Raw genomic sequence first — 21,124 nt, 5'->3', positions numbered from 1 at the left:
ACTCACTTCGTTCCAGGGATGTTTGAACCAGTTGAGAATCATAAACATGTGCGAAATTTGTTTTGGAAGAATTTTAACAGCAAGCTGATTGAATGAAACTATGGAGTTGTTCTTCAATAAAATTATACTAGTACTTAAGTTGGAGCATGGCGAATCGGTGGACTATATATATACATATATATGCTGCCATATGAACAATAGGACGATTTTTAGAACTATGATCAGTAATTAACTAGGACCTGTAATTAATTATTATCAGTAAGAAAATATGATCAGTAAATATCTATGAACACTAATAAACAATGACTTGCAACTTTTCTAATGCGCGAGATTTTTATAAATATATAATCTAAATCTCTTAAATCTATCAACTCGGCTTTCGATGCTGATCAGGAATATATATAATTTATATGAAAATTTTTTCTACAAATCAAAATCTAAAAAACTCATAACTAAGCCAAAAAAGCATAAAATTAAATTCGGAAAGCTGTTCTGTGCTTGTTTTCAATATATTAATAAATCTACATACTCAATTTTAAAACTTAACTTATTTAAAATTTTTCCAATTTTTCAAAGTTTTACAGATTGAAAAATGTGATCATAAAATTACACAAAAAAAATTTCAAAATTTTTTTTCTGTCTGAAATGGCTAAATCGACTCGGCTTTCGATGCTGATCAAGAATATATATGATTTATAGGGTCGGAAATGACTCCTTCACATCGAAACAAGCTTCTGACTGAAATTATAATACCATTCTTTGAACCGATATTTACCTATATTGATATGACAATTTGCTCTACAAACCGAAATCTAAAAAACTCATAACTAAGCCAAAAAAGCATAAAATTCAATTCGGAAAGCTGTTCTGTGCTAGTTTTTAACATATTAATAAATCTGCATACTCAATTTTAAACTTAAACTTATTTAAAATTTTTCCAATTTTTCAAAGTTTTACAGATGTAAAAATTTACTCATAAAATTACACAAAAAAAATTTCAAAAATTTTTTTCTGTCTGAGATGGCTATATCGACTCGGCTTTCGATGCTGATCAAGAATATATATGATTTATAGGGTCGGAAATGACTCCTTCACATCGAAACAAGCTTCTGACTGAAATTATAATACCATTCTTTGAACCGATATTTACCTATATTGATATGACAATTTGCTCTACAAACCGAAATCTAAAAAACTCATAACTAAGCCAAAAAAGCATAAAATTCAATTCGGAAAGCTGTTCTGTGCTTGTTTTCAATATATTAATAAATCTGCATACTCAATTTTAAACTTAAACTTATTTAAAATTTTTCCAATTTTTCAAAGTTTTACAGATTGAAAAATGTACTCATAAAATTACACAAAAAAAATTTCAAAATTTTTTTTCTGTCTGAGATGGCTAAATCGACTCGGCTTCCGATGCTGATCAAGAATATATATGATTTATAGGGTCGGAACTGGCTCCTTCACATCGAAACAAGCTTCTGACTGAAATTATAATACCATTCTTTGAACCGATATTTACCTATATTGATATGACAATTTGCTCTACAAACCGAAATCTAAAAAACTCATAACTAAGCCAAAAAAGCATAAAATTCAATTCGGAAAGCTGTTCTGTGCTAGTTTTTAACATATTAATAAATCTGCATACTCAATTTTAAACTTAAACTTATTTAAAATTTTTCCAATTTTTCAAAGTTTTACAGATGTAAAAATTTACTCATAAAATTACACAAAAAAAATTTCAAAAATTTTTTTCTGTCTGAGATGGCTATATCGAATCGGCTTTCGATGCTGATCAAGAATATATATGATTTATAGGGTCGGAAATGGCTCCTTCACATCGAAACAAGCTTCTGACTGAAATTATAATATCATTATTTGAACCGATATTTACCTATATTTATATGACAATTTGCTCTACAAACCGAAATCTAAAAAACTCATAACTAAGTCAAAAAAGCATAAAATTCAATTCGGAAAGCTGTTCTGTGCTAGTTTTTAACATATTAATAAATCTGCATACTCAATTTTAAACTTAAACTTATTTAAAATTTTTCCAATTTTTCAAAGTTTTACAGATTGAAAAATGTGATCATAAAATTACACAAAAAAATTTCAAAATTTTTTTTCTGTCTGAGATGGCTAAATCGACTCGGCTTTCGATGCTGATCAAGAATATATATGATTTATAGGGTCGGAACTGGCTTCTTCACATCGAAACAAGCTTCTGACTGAAATTATAATATCATTCTTTGAACCGATATTTACCTATATTTATATGACAATTTGCTCTACAAACCGAAATCTAAAAAACTCATAACTAAGTCAAAAAAGCATAAAATTCAATTCGGAAAGCTGTTCTGTGCTAGTTTTCAATATATTAATAAATCTGCATACTCAATTTTAAACTTAAACTTATTTAAAATTTTTCCAATTTTTCAAAGTTTTACAAATTGAAAAATGTGATCATAAAATTACACAAAAAAATTTCAAAATTTTTTTTCTGTCTGAGATGGCTAAATCGACTCGGCTTTCGATGCTGATCAAGAATATATATGATTTATAGGGTCTGAAATTGCTGTTTCACATCGAAACAAGCTTCTGACTGTAGAAAATATCTTGGTTCCACTATGCGGATACGTAATATGACATGAATATTACGCATACGCCACGTTTGTTCAGCAATCTCACCTTTTGTTGCACAATTAAAAAGCTCAAAATGTCATCAAAACTATTGTTAATTATTTGTTTTCAAGGAAAAATCATAGCCAAAACTTCAATACTACCGAATATAGACATCAATAACACGAAGTGGGTATTGATTGATAAGGTATATAACGTCAAGACATCCATATTCGTACACAGCCTTAATACTGTTACCTGCCTCCACACCAATTCGAGATTAATTTGGCTTATCGCCAGGAACAACCGTCCCTGGAGCCTCATCAATCGCAATTGAGCGCATCTTAATTGCTAATTATGCAAATTCCTCTTTGATGCAGGGCAAAATGTCAATGGTGTCAATGCTATAGGTACAGTTGTGTACAAAATACTGGCACTCAAGGTGTACAAGGTGTGATTGTAAAATATATTCGAAAGAAACTGGGGAATGAAATAATTATTAAAATATTATATCTTGTATATGATATAAAAATCCATTTTATATGGGAAGTGATTTATGAAGATGCTACATTTTAAATTTAATTTAATCCTAGTGATTTTCCTCCTTGAGTTTTAATAACTCTTATTTTGCAAGATTCGTGAAATGTATCTGCATCTCAAACGACATTCGCATCTGTATCTGTATCTGTAACTGCAACTGCAACTGCAACTGCAGCGAGGCCGTTGCCACGTTTGGCCCACGGTGCATTTTAAATCGGATGATGTTGACGATAATAATTAAACTTTGATTTGATTCTGCCCGACACGAAAACTTGGCCAACAACTCGGAGGGCCTTCAGGTGAGCGGAAGCAGAAGGCAGAAGTCAGAAGTCAGAAAGCAAGGGGAGAATATCAGCGATAGAGGAGTGGCGGAAAATTCTTGCCTGGCTTTAAATATTATATTATTGATTGCCATCGAAAGTGACAGAAGAACTGAAACGGAAAAATCATATGACAAGTATTTAAAATACAATTATTTCGACCTCTCTACTTTAATACATAAAATTACTCAAGGAGAATATATGTACATGTAAAAGTCAGCACATTTTGAACTTCTTCATAAATCCAATTAAAGGAAATGGCCAGAAACTTGCTTTTGTCAGCACATTGCATAATTTGCAACAAGAATCGATTGACATTAACTGGCACTAATCGTGGCAATCGAACCCAATTCCATATCGCTAACCCAAATCCCAGATTCCCCGCTCTCCCATTCACACTTTGATTGGATCTGTGTCGGACCACTTGTTAGCCAGGCCGGGGTCAGGGCAGAGGCATTATTAATTTAACGCCAGTGGCCAAAAACCAACTTTAAGCCAGGTTCGTTGGGGCCCAAAAGTGCTCGCACTCGTAAGTACTCGAGTGCCACAAACTCGGAAGCATCGATTTGGCCATTGGGACAGTTGGCGGTGGTCCACGTTCATGTCCATGTCCCTAAAGCACTGCTAAAAAATTGGTTATTATTACCAAGTTTAAACTTTACATTCAGAATATAAATTAAATATATATTATAAATAGCTCTGCTAACCTTTTGTTTATTAACCAAATAAAGCTTTATATGTAGCCTTTATAAGAAATGGTGGTCTTTAAATGCTGAATCCTATATTCTTCTACATATTTTCAAATAAATATATATTACATACCACCTTTTCCCTTAGTGTACTAATACATATTCGTGACAAAACTGGCTAAATCCGTCCGAGGGTTTCAATTTAGCCGCCGGTCCCCGGTCCCAAATAGGGGAAACCACATAACATATCTGGTGGGATTTGTATGACCGTTCCCACCAATTAGTTGACAAATCGGTTCAGTGCCAGATTAAGCTTCACTTGTGAGTTGCCTATAAATATACACATATATATCTCCCTTGATATCCCCTGATTTCTATATTTACATATAAGCCAGCAGCATGGCAATTAAGTGCGCCAAAAATTATTGTGGCCATGGGGGAATCCCCTAAAAAATACACCGATAAGTGCTCATCGCTTTAATTAGTCGAGATGACAAATCGAATGGCAAGAGCCTCTCCAATTATTCCAATATTTCCGCATATATATATATATATAGGTATAAGCCCTGATTGTCTGGCGAAATTTGTTTCGCAAAACTAATTTGATAACTTTTAAGCAGCCTGGAAAATGTTTCTTTATAAATATTCATGCTGTGCCCAGCTCTCAAGCACTTAAATGTTTTAAAAGCCCGAAGCTGGCCATGGAGTTCAGGTAATGAGACCAAGTAGTTTCAGGAACTTATTTTGAGGTAATTATGTTAATCAAGCCTTCATTTAGATTTGAATAATGCCGGTTACTCTAGGATATATAAAAGTTAACTTTTATATAAATATATTGTATGGTAAGTCTGCATTTTATGGACTTCCTATAATTATTTTCCAGCTGTTTTCGAAACCCTACAATTTCAGGCTATTTATTTTTGGAAAGTAACTATATATAACCTTCACAAACAATGCCATTAAAGTGTAGCTAGTAGCTACTAGCTACCCTGTCGGACATAACAGTAAAGCTCATAATCAGAAATGTTTAAATTTTATGCGTTTGTTTGTCACACAACATTAATAGGGAGCATAAAGGATAAAGGAGCATGAGTAGTGGCAGGAAAGCCGGAAGGCTTCTCTGAATGGGATATGTGAGAAGGAAAATAAAAAAAAAGAAGAAACTCAAAGGAAAGCTTAAGGCACAGAGAAAAGTCCCCTCTGAAAAGTTCTGGCTTCAAGGGATGTGAGAAAATATCAATATAGCGAAAATTTAACTATAATCAACGTCAATCTATTTAAATCCATAAAAAATCAATAGGTTAAAGTTGATTATTCAGATTTAAAGAATTAAAAACTCAATATTAGTATTTATTTACCTACTAAAATCGAACTAAAAGCATCTCGAATTGAAATGAATGCATTTTTGGCTTAATTTCAATTTCTGTTGTTCCAAAATGTACATATAGTAAAGTGATAATAATTAAATGCAACATTTGAAATTGTTTAAAATATCGATATGTTTAAATTTACGATATTATTGATGTAAAATTAAGCGCTATGCAGGACTCCTGAACTCTCCCGATATCCCTAGTCCTAGGTCTTGTTAAGTCCTTAGCTTCGGATCAAGACCCTTGTGGCTATAGTCGCACACATATATCTGTTACGCGCCATTGCGATTATGGGAATGGGATGAGCTTGAGCTCCCAGGACATGGCTACACACACACACAGACACATAGAGATACATGCAGAAGGAGGACGAATTCACTGACACTGTCATGGGATTATCCTTGTGGGAATTAGGACTGGAGACTGCTTGCTGCCTGGTAATGGAAATGCAAACGGACATGAACACGGACATGGACATGGACTTGGACATGGGCATGGATATGGGTGTTGGGTGTAGGCAGGAGGACAGGGGGAGATACACTCTACACTCTACACTCTACACTCACCGTATATAGGCCCGTTGCAGTGGCCCCCGACGACGAGGAGGATGCCGCTGCCGCTCCAGTGCTGCCGTAGTTGAGCTGCGAGTGATAGCCGCTGGAGAGGATCTTCTTGTGTGCGGATGCATGCGCCCGATACGCGCTCACGCTCAGTTTCATCCTGACATCCACTCGCCAGCCGCCGCCCCCGCCAGCAGCAGCAGCAGGAACCCACGACGCCGCCTGCGATGCGTTGCGTGTGGGCGTCTAGCCTCCCTCTCGTTATCCTTGTACCTATCTCCTGCCGTACCCTATCCTCGCTATCGTCCTTGCTGCTATTGCCAAGTGCCGCCTACGTATCCTTGCTGTCCGGGGCTTGCTCCGGTTGCACTTTGTGTTGCTGTTGCTGTTGCTGCTTTTGTTGCTATTAATATTAATATTGCTGCTTTTGCTTTTAATGGGGTGCTGTTTCCAATTTTTGCAATTCTTTGCTCCTGGCGTAGGTGTTTTTATGCGGTTTGTTGTCGCTTTAACAATTGTTATTATTTCTGGTCGGTGTTCTGTAGCTCCTGCTCCTGCTCCTACTTTTCCATTTCCTTATCCTCCTGCTGTTGTTGTTTGTTATTTTATTTCCCCCACTGCTCCCCTCTTGTTTTTGTGATGTTTTTTAGCTGCTATTGTTTGCCGCGCGTCGCTTTCAAGTTGCGTTGAATTGGGCTTAATTGAGTGCCCAGAGGCGGCGACGTCTGATGACGAGGATGAGGACGAGGATGAGGACGACAGAGGACGACACCGTTTTCCCCAAAACGGAGGGCGTGCCGGCAGCAGTTTTCCTGGCTCAAAAGCAAAAGCAAAAGCAAAAACGAAAGCGAAAGCAAAAGTAAGCTGGCAATGTCGACACCGAGACGACACGACACGACACAAAGGCAAACTTTTTATTGCCGCCTTCGGTGGCAGTCAGTTGCAGATGGGTGTGGATTGGAGGTGGAGACAAAAGGTCCTGGCGATGATGATGGACTGCTACGGCTGCTCCTGCTCTTGTTGTTGTTGTCCAGGGGTAAATTCGTGGACCCGTGTCTGGGATCGCTGCTCAGTTTTAGTTGGCCATAAACGTTGAAGCATGTAGTAGAGCTATAGCCGGCTGCTGCTGCCGCCTGGCTTTTGTCCTTTTTAGGCTCCTCCTTGGCTGTGAGTGTCCTGTTCCTGCTGCTGTGCGTGTGTGTGTGTGTGTCTGTGCTGGGGGGAGGATGGATACCTATCCTTGAGCTCTCGCTTTTAATTGTTTGTAATTTGGTTTTTAGTGCCGTCGGTCGCTGTTTTACGCCCCTCAAAACTCTCTGCTGCTCTGTTCCTCCGGTAGTTTGCTTTTGGTGTTTCTGGTTGTTGTTGTTGTTGTTGTTGTTCTTGTTGTTGTTTTTATTGTTGTTAAGGCCTCATGTCACTTTAGTTACAAGTATCTGTAGCTGGTGCTGTCGTATCTGCATCTCTATCTCTATCTGTAGCGCTAACCGTATCTCTATCTCTATCTGTAGCTATGTCTCTGCCCTTGTATTTGTATCTGTATCTGGGGCTCTTTGGCTGAGTATCTGCTGCTGCTTTTGTTGTTGTTGCTGTTGTTGTTGCGGTTGCCTGCAGGCGAAGAAAACATTTAGTTAAGCAAACATTAAAGTGAAAATTAATTAAAATGTCCAACAATTTAGTTACGAAACATAAACTCAAGCGCACGCACAGTGAGAGAAACCTGTGCAAGTTCAAAGCGGCTTAAAAGAACAAAAATTGTTCTAAATAAAACTTTATAAAATATATACATAAAAACGAATTAAATAAAACTCTGTAGGATCCTCCAAATAACTATTACTCAAACTTAAATAATTGCATACTTTAGGCACATTACAGAGCTATGTATTTCCAAAAGGCTTTAGCTGAATAGTTTTCTCGCCAAAGCATCCAATTAATTAAAATCACCAATTAAGGAGCTCCAAAATATGCTGGCAAAAATATACGCAAGGAAAACACACCCATACAATTTACGGATAAATAAATAAAACCACTCAGATTAATATTAAATATTCTATTTATTAAATCTAATCTTTAAAAAACCCGTAAATAAATTTAAATATTCATTAATTTGTTCCTAAAAACCAATATAAACCACTTCTCTCAGTGACTAAACACTGGCACCTCATTAAATATGGGCTTCGCACCGAAACGATTTAGTTTTCACCGAATTTCCAAGAACCAAATGTCGTTTAAAGAGCAACCGCAGCTGCTTTCGTTTCGGTATTTGCCGCATTTTCCGCATTTTCCCCGAAGTCGCCTTGTTTGGCTTGCAATTCAAATTAATATTGTTGGAGCTTGGCAAACACACACACACTCTGGCACACTCTGGCACCCTGCCCCATTTGCAGTTAAATACGAAACTTTGAGCCCGAAAGTCATCCGCAATAAATAGTCAACAAGGCAGGTGTGGGCGGCGGTGTGCCACGCAGGTGCAAAGTTCATTAACTTTGCGGCAAAGTTTGATTTGTGCGTAATTGAACCCTTTGCAGGGACAGCGAGGAGCGGATAAAGTTGACCAACTATCGGTCGCCGTGATTGATGGCCAATGATTGATGGGGATCACGGGTGGCTGACCGTTGGGTGAATTATCTAATTAGTGATAGCCAATCAATCAGCCTGATTATCTGCAGTCTATTATCAATTATCAGCTTGTAAGCTGGCAATATTTAATATATATATTAATATGTCTTGAGGTAAATATTAACTCAAGTAGCTTGGTTACAAAAAAATTAAAGATAAAGGTAAAGCAAGCAGAGATATATATCAATTAATGCTTGTAATTCCTTTCCAGTTTATTATTATGAAACGAATACCTTTATTTTGATGCTTTCTTTCTGCTGTATTTGCCAATTAATTATAATTGTAAACCACTCATTACTCTCGGCACAATAATTAAGCATGGCTCATCAATCAATTAACCAACCCAATCGACTGCCTAACCTTTGAATATTTATGGGCTGCGGTCAATTGTTGTTCAGTAGCGATTTTCCCAAGAAATACATTCGCAAACCTGGAGTCAACCTTGAACTCAATCAAGCGCAAGGGCATCAGCATTCATTCAGTCAGCTGGTGAACCGAATCGAATCCGAAACTCCTCCATCTCGGAGCCACGTTAACACCAGACTCCAATCGAGCGAGGGACAATCATTGGGCAATCAATCGAGCATCGTCGCCCACTCAATCTGGGCCTCAAATTCATTCATTTCGAACACTCAGACATTCACTTGTCATTCATTTAGCATTCATTTAGCGTTCACTTGCCATTCACAACGGCATTCATTAAAATAGACAATAACCGACGCTCGCCGCTTTATGCCCCTCGGAAACGGATTTATTACGGACCAAGTAGAGAGTTTCCTCTTTTATTTTTTTATATTATGTTAGCTGGAGGACTGGCGGAAACGCCGGAAAAATTACAACGAATTTCATGTCTCCAAAAAGGTTGTAAACATGTCGCAAATGTAAATCAAAAGTATGACATTGCTCTGCGAATAAGATATTGCTCGGTCCTCGGATCCTGGCGGACTTGTATTTGGCAGAGGACAAGACCGATGGTGTCCCAGCAGCTTTTAAGTTAAAACCAGATCCTGGTTTCACTGACAGGACACGGCGATTGGCCATAAAACTCCATGCAATTACAACGCAGAATCCATTGAGCCGAAGGCAAACATTCAATAAAGACTTTAAACTAAATAAACGAAGACGGGAACCGAGATTGAGATGGAGATGGAGGCTCCGGAAACTGCCTTTGACGTGAGCTTTTACACTGCAAAACAAAATGTCTAATTAATTTAATAAAAAACTCAGAGGAGCATTCAATAATTGTCCAACTAAAAACATAAATACTCTCTAGTCTTTAGTCAACATTCTCCACAGTACTAAAGCATTTAATTAAAGAACGTCACTTAAATTGAAATGATTATAATGAGTAAAGTAGTAATTCCCGATTTTTCTGAGTGGCTCTACTTCATCTTGCCAAGTCGATGGATTGCACCTGTTGGCATCTTCAATATACACACAACGATGGCACATAAAATGTAATTATAAAGCATTCAAACATCCGCAAAGTAGATACAAAAAAAATAAAAATAAAAATAAAAATGGAGGGCTGCCGATGCTGCAGAGATGCTGGAGGGTCGGAGGGTCGGAGGAGGCAGAGGTCAGGGGTCAGGGGTTGAGGGTGCAAACAAAGTAAGAGACTTAACACTTTGTGCGAACGCTTAACCAGCTTAGAGGGCAGAAGGAGCCAAAGGAGCAAAAGCAAGCCGCAGCAAGTTTTATGAGTTTTTGCCTGGTCAGAGAGGCAGAGGCAGAGGCAGTGCCCATCGAATGCCCCAGGATGTGCAGGATACAGGATACAGGCTCCAGACTTCAGGCAGCTGGGAGTATTTAGTCAATGGGATATGGTGCAGAGATTAGCGATGACAATGGATACTTATAGTTAGTAGTTATTGCTTCTATTTAATATTGTAATCCCCATAAATGTCACCAAGAATAAAATAAAAGACTACAATTAAGAATTTAATTAGCAAAATTATTTACCATTTAATCCCACCAAGTTAAATATTTTTTGATTCATAAGATGCTCATTAAATGTATACACTTTATATATAATTGCTGGTAACTTTGGTCGATATATATCGATAGGAAACTCTTTCGATTTCCTCTCGATATTTATTTAAGTACATCTCAAACAGAAAAACACTTATTGATGTGTATGTACAGTATTTGCGGACGTATCTGCGCATTTTTCTACATAAAACTCAATGAAGCATCCACTGACAGTTGGGGAAGATAACGAAGGAGAGAGCTCTGGCAACGGCTGCTGCTGATGCTGCTCCTGATGGCGATGCTGATGTTGCTCCTTCGCCGACGTTGCCGCAGTTGCCGTAGTTGCCGCCTTCCCCTGCCGATTTCAATTTCAAAATGTACGCTCCATTGGGCAGTGAAAACCCCCTTACAGCAACCAGCCAAGCTCCTCCGCCAGCATCACAAACGGCACAAGAGCACAAGAGGCGGCAGCAGGGCCATCACAAAAAGTGACATTAAAAAATGGTGGCCACTTGTCAGGCGGAGAGCGGGGGGCGGAGAGCGGAGGGGGTAGGAGCGAGCGAATATTTATCAAAAACTTATCGGCGGGGTCACGCGGCGTATGCGTTATGTAAAATTCATATTTAAAGCCCCCGCCGAAAATCGCACAAAAAACAGGCACAAAGACAGCATTTTGATTGGTTTCTGGTCTCTCCTTCTCTGGGTCCTGGCTCCTGGCTCCTGGCCCCACGTCTCCTGTCTTCTGGCTTCTTTTGCTGGTTAATTAAAGGGACACGTGTCCCGTTCCAATCCGCAGAGCGGCAAGAAATTTACATTAAAATGCATGACATTTTCTATTTCTATGTGTTTTCCTTTTTATTTTCCATCTAGGCGTCGGGATTTTAAAATATGAGCGATGGTTGCCGAGATAAAGACAAGCGAGAAATACATATAGTAGAGCTCAAGAGATTAGATTTGATATTAAATAGGATTAAATTCAAGGAAGAAAGTGGTCAGATTAATATTCTATATTCTACTCTATAATTGATACAAATCTAAATATAAATATTTAATTATAAGTTTTAAGTTCAGTAAGCAGATTTATTTACTAAATAAAAACTATCAGAGAACAGCTTTCTGAATTGAAATTAATGCATTTTTGCATTAGTGTTGATAGATTTTTTCTAACCAAAATTACCCAAAATTACGTATACGCACGGGTATATTTATACCCTTTCAGAGTATCAGAATTTTAGTCGGAAGCTTGTAATCCAGTGAAGAAGTCATTTCCGACCCTATAAATCATATATATTCTTGATCAGCATCAACAGCCGAATCGATCTAGCCATCTCCGGCAGAAAAAAAAATTTTAAGCTTTTTTTGTAATTTTGGAGTACATTTTTACATCTGTAATATTTTCCAAAAATGGGACAAATTTTAAATCAGTTTAAATTATAAATAGAGTATGCAGATTTATTAATATATTCAAAAGTAGCTCAAAACAGCTTTCCGAATTGAATTTTATGCTTTTTTGGCTAAGTTATGAGTTTTTTAGATTTTGATTTGTAGAACAAATTGTCATATAAATATAGATACAAATCGGTTCAAAGAATGGTATTATAATTTCAGTCAGAAGCTTCTTACGATGTGAAAGAGCCATTTCCGACCCTATAAATCATATATATTTTTGATCAGCATCAAAAGCCGAGTCAATCTAGCCATCTCAGGCAGAAATTTTTTTTTTTCAAATTATTATTATTAGTTATGCGATTTTTAAACTTTAATTTGTCGCAAAAAATGTTCATATAAAAATATCTATAAATTTATATTTAAAGAATATATAAAACTCAGGATACATTTTCAATTTGATTCTATAATTCAATAGCAAACTGCAAGGGCATAAAAATTGCGGTTGCCCGAAGCTAGTTTTCTTTCTTGTAATAAAAATATTTAAAATTTTACCACACTTCTCCTAAGACTTTTAGGAAATGCTAAAATGTTGCCCACCGCTGTGCGAATGTATTTCCATCTCAACTTAAGTGACAGGGATTTCCCCAGATACAAAAAGAACAAAAAGAAAAAACGAGAAGAATAATAAGAGTCGGAACAGAGAAATATTAATGATGGACAAAAACATATAAGAGATGCGAGATACCGCCGATGTATGTATGTATATATCCCAAAAATAGGGCATCGATAAATCTGTCTGCCAAGAAAATCCTGCTCAGTGCTCAGTGCTTGACCCACATATTTCGCTTAAAAGTTTATTTTTTGTTCTAAGTTTTGTTGGCCCTTTTTGCCAAGCCAATTGCGATTCAGTTCAGTTAGGTAAGAAGGCTTCCCCAGAGATGGGAGAGAGATACAATTGTGCCTTTTGTCCTTTTTATATTTTCCTGTATACACTTTCGTATATATGTTTATTTCTTCCGCCTTAAGTTTTGGGCTCGTTGTGCTCCTTTTCGCAGTTTCTCCTTCGCTTTTCGGTAAGCAATCCCTTATCAACGATTATGTCAAATGTTTGGCCACTAAGTAGCCAAACTGCTGTCCAGCCTAGTGGCTTGTCCTTTGTCCTTCGTCCTCGTTTTGTGTGTATATGTGCGTGTCTGTGTTTTTCTCCACATTTTTTCCACATTTTGTTGTTGTTGTTGATATTTTTTGAGGGTTTTTCAGAGCGAATGTTGTCTTAAGACCGCAACAAGGAGACGAAGCCTGCCAAGGAAGCATGTATGTTATGAATATGAAGTTGGGTTGTTGTTTAGGCAGCTAAAGCCAAATGTTGCCATTGCCATGCATATAGCCGGACTTAAGTGATTCCGGAATGCGGTATCTGTGGCGAACAGTGGGGAAGGAGGGGGATGTGGAGTAGGTCAAGCAGCAGCAGCTGCTGCTGTGTCCTGCGTCCCGTGTCCTGCGTCCTGCGTCCCCCGAAAAGCAAGCTCATGTAAATTTTGTAAACTGAGCCGCAGCATAAATTAGGATGAGACAAGATTTGCATGAAAGAGCATCGCCTCGCTCCATGGATTAGTTCCCCCTCCGATTCTACCCAAAATACATATATACAGATATCCTGCTCCTCCTCCTCCTCCTGACCAAGACCCTCATCCACTTCAGCTTGCAAATGCCGAAGGAAAAAAGTAGGAGAATCAACGACTAGGTCCTACCCACTGATAATCCGATTAATATCAAACTAAACTGTAATTTAATCACCACAAATTCATAAATAACTAGTCATTTTTCAATGAAAATAAAATTGTAATTTAATTATCGGCATAACTGTGCTGTAACAATCTGTGTATTCTCTCACAGACTTTGTTGTTCAATTTTGTTATTGATTTCGAGTCAAAGATAATAAAGATTACAAAACTAAGTCAATTTGTATTATAAATTATAAAATATTCAATGAAATAAAACCGGGCAGCCAACGTTTATTGTTAGATTAAAGCCGGTTATATTTTCAAGCCAAAAATAATAAAGTCTGCAGTTGGACAACAGAAACGCAAGCGAACAAATTACGAATGAATAAAGCTTTAATAAAAGATGGCAAACAAACGGGGAAAAAGTTCAATTGAAAAATACAAAAGGAATGTATATATATTATATATAGCACATCGATTTCATCGACACTAAATACATTCAATTGATTCGCTCAACTTTTTCGCCAACGAACGAACGATTTAAATGAATCAAAGTAAGTGGAAAAAAGTTGATATACATTTTTGTATAAAAAATGGTGTTGAATTCCCTTAAACGAGGGAATTTATGATGAAATAAATAACGCAAATATTACACAAAATAGTTAAAATATATAAAATAAACTTGGTTAAAGTAATTATACTTTTCATAGGTCTTTTATGTGTATAATATATTAGGATTATTTAAAACACAATAGAAATGGGATTGGTTTTAGAAATCATATTTCAAATGTTATTAACATTATTAAACTTATGAAAAGTTATATTTTTGGAGCCTTAAACAGCGTTACAATATCTGTCGAAGGAAGCCAGGTAAAGGACTTAATTCTTCACCGAATCGAGACCCTTTTTTTCGGGTTCCCAAAACTTTCGTTATGCGTTGTGGCTTTCAGGCAGCTCGTTACGTGGATTGCCTCATGCATAAACATGACACTCAGTCAACGCCACGAGGTGCCTCAACCCCTTGAAGAATCCCCCATCCGGAGGAGCCTCCATCCCTCTCCACCTCACCAATCCTTCTCCTCATCCTCCTCATTTGCAATTTGTGTGCGACTGTGATTTTATATCAATTGCTGGGAGTTGCCTCCGATGCCCCCGGAATCGCTCATACGCCCCGTAAGCCGGCTGGGTATAATAAATTCCCCTGAAGACGCCGCGGCACCTCTTAAACCGATTTATTTATCGCCAAACCAAACCAAACCAAACCAAAGGCAAAGCCAAAACCAAAAACCCGCTCGCATATAATAAAGGTCATATATCAGGCGAGGAGGAGTCTCCTGCCTTTCCGTCTGTCTTCCTGTTTGTCTTCGATTCAAATCGGGGATTGCCTGCCGGTGATTTATATCGTCGAAGGATGGAACCCTTTGGAGACTATGTAAATAAGCCAAGTTACCAAGGCAGAGAGACAGAGAGAGAGAGAGAGGGCAGGCTGGGCTGCGTGAAATTCAATTAAAAGAAAAACTGTTTTCGCAGTGAAAGAAAGGAATAATGCAATTACCAACACACACAGACACTCCCTCCTCCCTGTGTGTGTTTGTGTGTCTCCTTGGAGCTTATTTCGTACGGCCTTCGGTCCGAGCCGAGCCGAGCATAAACCGTAACCGAAAGCAATAAAATTATTAAGCCACGGAGAGAATAAAGTGAGCGCTGGGGAAATGTGAGCACACATCATGGATCCCGGATGCCGGGCAGGATGTCGTGGATCTCGAGGATGTCGGGGAAGTTGGGGATGTCGAGGATGTCGGAGATGGTTGGGATCCTGTGCTGGCTGCCTTCTGCATGAAACATGATGCAATGAACGCAATCACCAGGCATTATCGTCTCCCCCATCGCGAAGGCAAAGTGAAAAATCATTCGCAGAGACGTTGAATTTTTAATGCACTTTGGCTCTCGTTCTCTGGCAGTCGATTTTTGTGGCTGGCTCTGCAGGCTCACCGCATCTCGGATGGCTGGATGTCCTGGCATGTCCTGACTGGGCCTGGAATGGATGGGACCCTGGCGACTGCCGCTTTAAGTGTGTGTGTGCCCCCCAGCTTACGTAATATGTATCATGGTTTGGCCTTACTTTTCGGCCACCTTGCTTAGCATTCGAATGGCACCACCAGGCGTATACGTAATGTGGCCCTCAGCGTATGCGCAATAAACTAAGATTCCAAAGCAGGCAGGAGTCTCTGCTGTCCACCTTAAATCCGAAGTCTTAAAGAGCAATGTTTACATAGAATTAGAAACAAAAACACACTTGCACGTAAGAGTTTTCCTTTACGTAATCTATACGTATGCGTAACAAACCAGCACTTAAGACCCTCAAATTGACCAAGAACTACTTAGAGCAAGTAGATTTACTCGGACAAAAGCATAAGCATATGCATAAGAGATTTTAGCAACTTGTTCTCATGAAAATCATGAATATTTAACACCCAACTGGATATTCTTTGCTTTACTTCAGAGTAACAACTATTATTTCTATTGATTGCAGCACACCTGATGCATTATCTACCATAACACCTGTTCTATTTCAGAAAAGCGCCTCACCTAGAAATGAATTGAATGGATTTTTACGCTTCATTTCGATTCTCACTTATAGTCGCTGCAATTACCTATCGCTAGGGTCTCGGGTGTCCTGATTTAGGAGGCCTCGCTCCCAATGTGCCAACGAGCACAGGTCCTTGCTTCGGCTTTCAGCTTGGCTAAACAATTTTTCAATGTCGGAACTTTCGCCTGCTCGCCTCTGCCACCTTTCTGCGCTGCCGTTTGAAAAATTGAAAAACGTTTTAATGGCAGCAAAGGCAACACCACCACCAACACCAACACCACCAGTAGCGGCAATGGAAATTAATGGCCAGCTGTTGGTGGCTGCCAGAGTTGTTGCAAAGGCGTTTAATTTCGCTCAATCGCTTCCAAACGCCATATTACGCATACGCCGCGTGGCACGCTAATGCAATTGGCCATAGAACGGCCACAGAGTGGAGCTCTGGCAGCAGGCCCGTCGCTGGATTAGCCTGAATTGGCTTACTTCAACTACAACCATCGCCACCGGATAATAAAGCATTCCCAGTGGAGCTGTCGCCGCGTTAACGATAAATTACGAAAAGGGAATTGCAATCGTTTTCACTCAAATACACATCACATTAGGGCTTTAATTGTGAACTCAGGGAAATGGCTGCTCTTATCAAATTAAATCATATTTAATCAAATAACCTAGTTTTTGGTCATTAAAAAGCGGTCTCCTAGCTTTAAATTTTATATTTGTTATCAAAAAGCTGGCAAAAATCAAAGTCTTTATTTTATACATTTTTAACCAAGCGAAACTGAATGAAATTCATGGTAAATTTCAAATAACTGCGGCTTAAACGCACACCCAAGCTAACCGACAAAAAATAAGAATTCGTATTTATTTATTTAAGAGCCGCATGAATTATTCCAACGACCGTGTCCAAAAGAATGAACATAAATGTAACATAACAAACACTGAAAGCGATGCTTTCGGCTTTAGGCTTTCCGCTCTCGGCTTTCGGCTTAGTTAAGCCCAATCCAAGGACAAGGACACGCACGGAAAAGTGGCCATGAAATATGCATGCCTGGAATTGTCCGTCTATCTGCGAGTATTTTTTTTTTTTAAACCCGAATTGATTTGTCGGCTGCCGTCGCATAAATAAGTTATTGACAAGTGCCGACGCAGGCTGCTCCTTCCTACCCTCCTTCCTTCCGTTTCGATTCAACATTTTTGGATAATCAAATCTGAATATCTGAATCCTCAACAATGGCGTCTTAGCATCCGCCTGTCACTTTCACTTTCCCCCTTAACACACACACCCACAGACACACACGCACGCTCTGTCACCCTTCCGCCATTTCCGCTCGCACACTGACACGCTTCATTGGATTGGCCCCTTAATGCCTTTGCACTTAATTGCAGCTTCAGCAGGAGGAAGAGGGGAGAGCTGAGAGCGGAGGGAGGTGCCGAAAGGAGCATAATTATTTAACGCCTCGCATCAATCAACTTTTGTCTGGCTGCCAAGTGTAAGCTAATTAGCTTAAATATTTAATTGAGGCAAATAAAATCTGGGCGCGGGAGTGACTGAAAGTATGCCAGGAGCATAATATTCCCGAGGCAAAACGGAGCGCGGCATGGCACGCACACACATAATTGGCGCACACACACACACTCACACACACTCTGGCAGAGGATCCTGGCTGGCTCCTTGCCGTCAATTCGCATTCAAATGATGAACGGCAGTTGGGCCGGGCGCAGGACCTTTTTGCGGGGGCTAGGTCACAGTTAGTCAGTCGTCGTCACAGGAGGACCCCCCGCATGTGCGTCAAATTACTTCCGCTGGATTTGAATTTGTTGTTGAGGCTGGCGACACACAGCGGGCACTGAGAGAAAAAGCCTGGGTTGAAAGCAAGCCTTTAAATTGGGCAAGAAAGGGGGTTTCCCAGATTTTGCTATTCCCTTAAGGCGCCATCCTTTCCCTGTCAGTATTCAAAATAATATATATATGGAATATTTAAGTTGCTTTCATTAAATTTTCATAAGCATACCATTGCTATTTTAATTGGTTAATACTTTTTAATATTTAAAATCTTAATTTTTTTCAATATGAACAAATAAAATGAACTGCAGCACATTTCGTGACAGTGTGTGCACTGTGAGCGTAAAAGGATAACCAGCTCAGAGCAGACTCAGCTGGCTGAGCTTGTTCCCATCAAATGGCACACACACACACACACTCGCACACACATACCCTCTCCGCACACTCACACAATTACGCGAATGACAGGAAAAGTGCGCACAATGCGCATGAAAGCATGAAAGGCAACATGGAAGAGCGACAAGCGAAATGCGAAATGCGAAAAGGGAAAGTGCCACGGCACAGGAAGCTCAAATGTGAAATGTGTATGCAATGAGCGCGGCGAAGAGAAATGGAAAAATTATAAAATACGCACACACACATCCAGAGAAGGCAGATGAATGCCAATTAAGCCTACACTTGAACCCCCAGCTTCGTCGAAGGACGAAGGACGCCGAATGAAAGGACTCTTCTACAGTTTCCAGCTCCTCCTGCTCCTCCTGCTCCTCCTCCTCACTGGCAATCAACAAAAGACGCTCGTCGAAATAATAAATGCGTTAAAAAAGGCAAGCACACACACGCCACACACACAGAAGGACACACATACCACACGCATGCAAACATTTATGCACTTGACAAAATAAAAGTATAGTTAGTAACTAAGAAAATCGTTAACTAAATAAATAGAGTACAACAGTTTTAATATATATATATAGGTATTGCAATCAAGTTGTGTTTTATAATTAAATTTAAATTAATTTAATGACTGTTTAAATATCAATTAAATCAATAAACACAATTGTTAAGACTTTGTAGATATAGCTGTCAGATTGAGGTACAAAATCATCATTCATTAAATAACTTAATTGATTTTTCTATTTTTCTTACTACATTTTAAATGATATTAATTTTGTTTCGTGTATTGGCATCCTGACATCCTTACATGTGTAGGTTTTTGTGTAAAATATAAAGAACACAGTGCAGGGGCGTGACGAAGTGCCGCTAAAGGGGGCTCTAGGGGCTGATGGGCTCTGCCTGGGTAAGGGGGGGTATGAGAGGTGGTCCCGAAGTCAAGTCGAGGCGAGGCGCAAACACAAAAAAGAAGGGAAATTGTAATAAAAATAATTGACAACTATTTGACATGCCTCATGTCCGCACACACGCAAAGGCCATGCAAACACCCCTCGAAAGAAAATGATGTGTGTGCCTGTGTGTGCCTGTGTGTGCCTGTGTGTGTGTGTGTGTATTTTGGGTCCCTGGTGTGCATTTACGGAGGCTCTTCCAGTCATTTGGCAGCCTTGTACCCTAGGAAAAAGCGTATAAAGATGATATTTCATCGCAAGCTAATTGATGGATGCTTCACAAATTATGTTTCCCACATTCCGAAAGCTTTTTCTTGCCAATTTTTCAAAGAAAACGGAAACTTTTACATCGTCCTTGAGACTAAACAGACAGAAAAGTTTTGTTAACTTTGTGTGGCATTTCAATAGATTTTAAAAGATATACATTCCATATAGTTAGGTTTCTGTATGTAGTAAAAATATTATTTTAATTTATTTAGAAATTAACTTTGGTTACTCAGGCGCGTTTTATTACATAGTTTCAAGACAATTAAAGTTATTTTAAAATAAAGTTCCTGTTCCTTTATTGTCAAACACTCAATAGAGCTTATTATGTTTTCTCAGTGATAAAGAAAACATCTCAAAAATGGATTCTTCTTATTATAGCCACTGACCCGAGTCCTTGTTCGAGTCCTTAGAATGTATGTATGTTATGTTAAGGTCTGAAACCCTTTTAGGCCAAAATGCCTTGATTGATTGCAGCTGGCCCGGCCAGTGTACAATCAATTTCTCGGCAGCAGCATAATTAAATCAAAATCGTATAAAAAAATTGTATAAAAATTGTACAAAAAGAGGATGGATACAGTTTTGCATAAATCAGAAAATTATGTTTGATTGATGTGAGCGCCTTCATTCCTTTTCGGTTTCTTTTTTTTTAAGAGCAAGATGAAACAAAAAAGGTCAGAGAGCTGGAGTCCAATCAAAATGGAAATTAATGGCGAGAAGTGTCTGTTACACGGCTCGATCCCCTTTGCACTCCCCTCTGCCCCGGGCAGGACATTCGAATAGAACACGTTCCGGCTAATAGGCACGTACCACGCTACTACCACTTCCCTGGCCAAGATGCGGCGATAAAGCCGACTGGCAAATGAGTTAGTTGCGAGGTTCCGAAAGGACATCATCACCCTCTCCCAGCCCCCTGCCTGAAGATGCTCCGTGTTTCGTGTTTTACGGTTATGGTTCCGGGTATTTGGCTTCACGGCTAATCGAAAGCCAAGGTAAACACAACGACCCCAGGTAGCCAAAATAAAATAAAAGAAAAGAAAAGAAAAGTAAAGAGAAAGAAAAGGAAAGCCCAGTTAAATTAGAGAGAATGTGAAGAGAAGTGGAGCTGCTTAAGTGGGTGGGAAATGCTTGTTAAGGACTTGGGAATAACACAAGCTATTTTGTTGGAAACAAAATTATATGGAATATTGGATAAATATAAAATAAAGGATTGGAATATGGAAAATAGTTTCTAAAGATTATTTTTTTGTTAAATAAATATATTACTACTACTATGTAATATAACTTCAGAGAAATGGTTGTAAATGTAGAGGTAAGTAAGTAAGTATAGTGTAGAGGTA

At 38.7% G+C, this 21,124-nt stretch overlaps 1 protein-coding gene across 2 annotated transcripts in view; it reads right to left on the bottom strand.

Moving 5' to 3' along the window:
• The window catches only part of Cngl (Cyclic nucleotide-gated ion channel-like), a 62,086-nt gene that overhangs the window by 32,180 nt on the left and 8,782 nt on the right, over nucleotides 1-21,124 (bottom strand). For both annotated transcript variants that reach the window (XM_086840814.1, XM_086840847.1), the window contains exon 2: nucleotides 6,114-7,715. In XM_086840814.1, the coding sequence (XP_086696940.1) occupies nucleotides 6,114-6,266 (153 nt within the window). In that variant the 5' untranslated portion in view covers nucleotides 6,267-7,715. The remainder of the gene's footprint in view (nucleotides 1-6,113; nucleotides 7,716-21,124) is intronic.

This window comes from Drosophila serrata, unplaced genomic scaffold (assembly GCF_035046125.1).
Source record: "Drosophila serrata isolate PLE 108 unplaced genomic scaffold, ASM3504612v1 contig_3, whole genome shotgun sequence".
Classification (NCBI taxonomy): domain Eukaryota; kingdom Metazoa; phylum Arthropoda; class Insecta; order Diptera; family Drosophilidae; genus Drosophila; species Drosophila serrata.
This window is presented reverse-complemented; position numbering and strand designations above follow the sequence as displayed.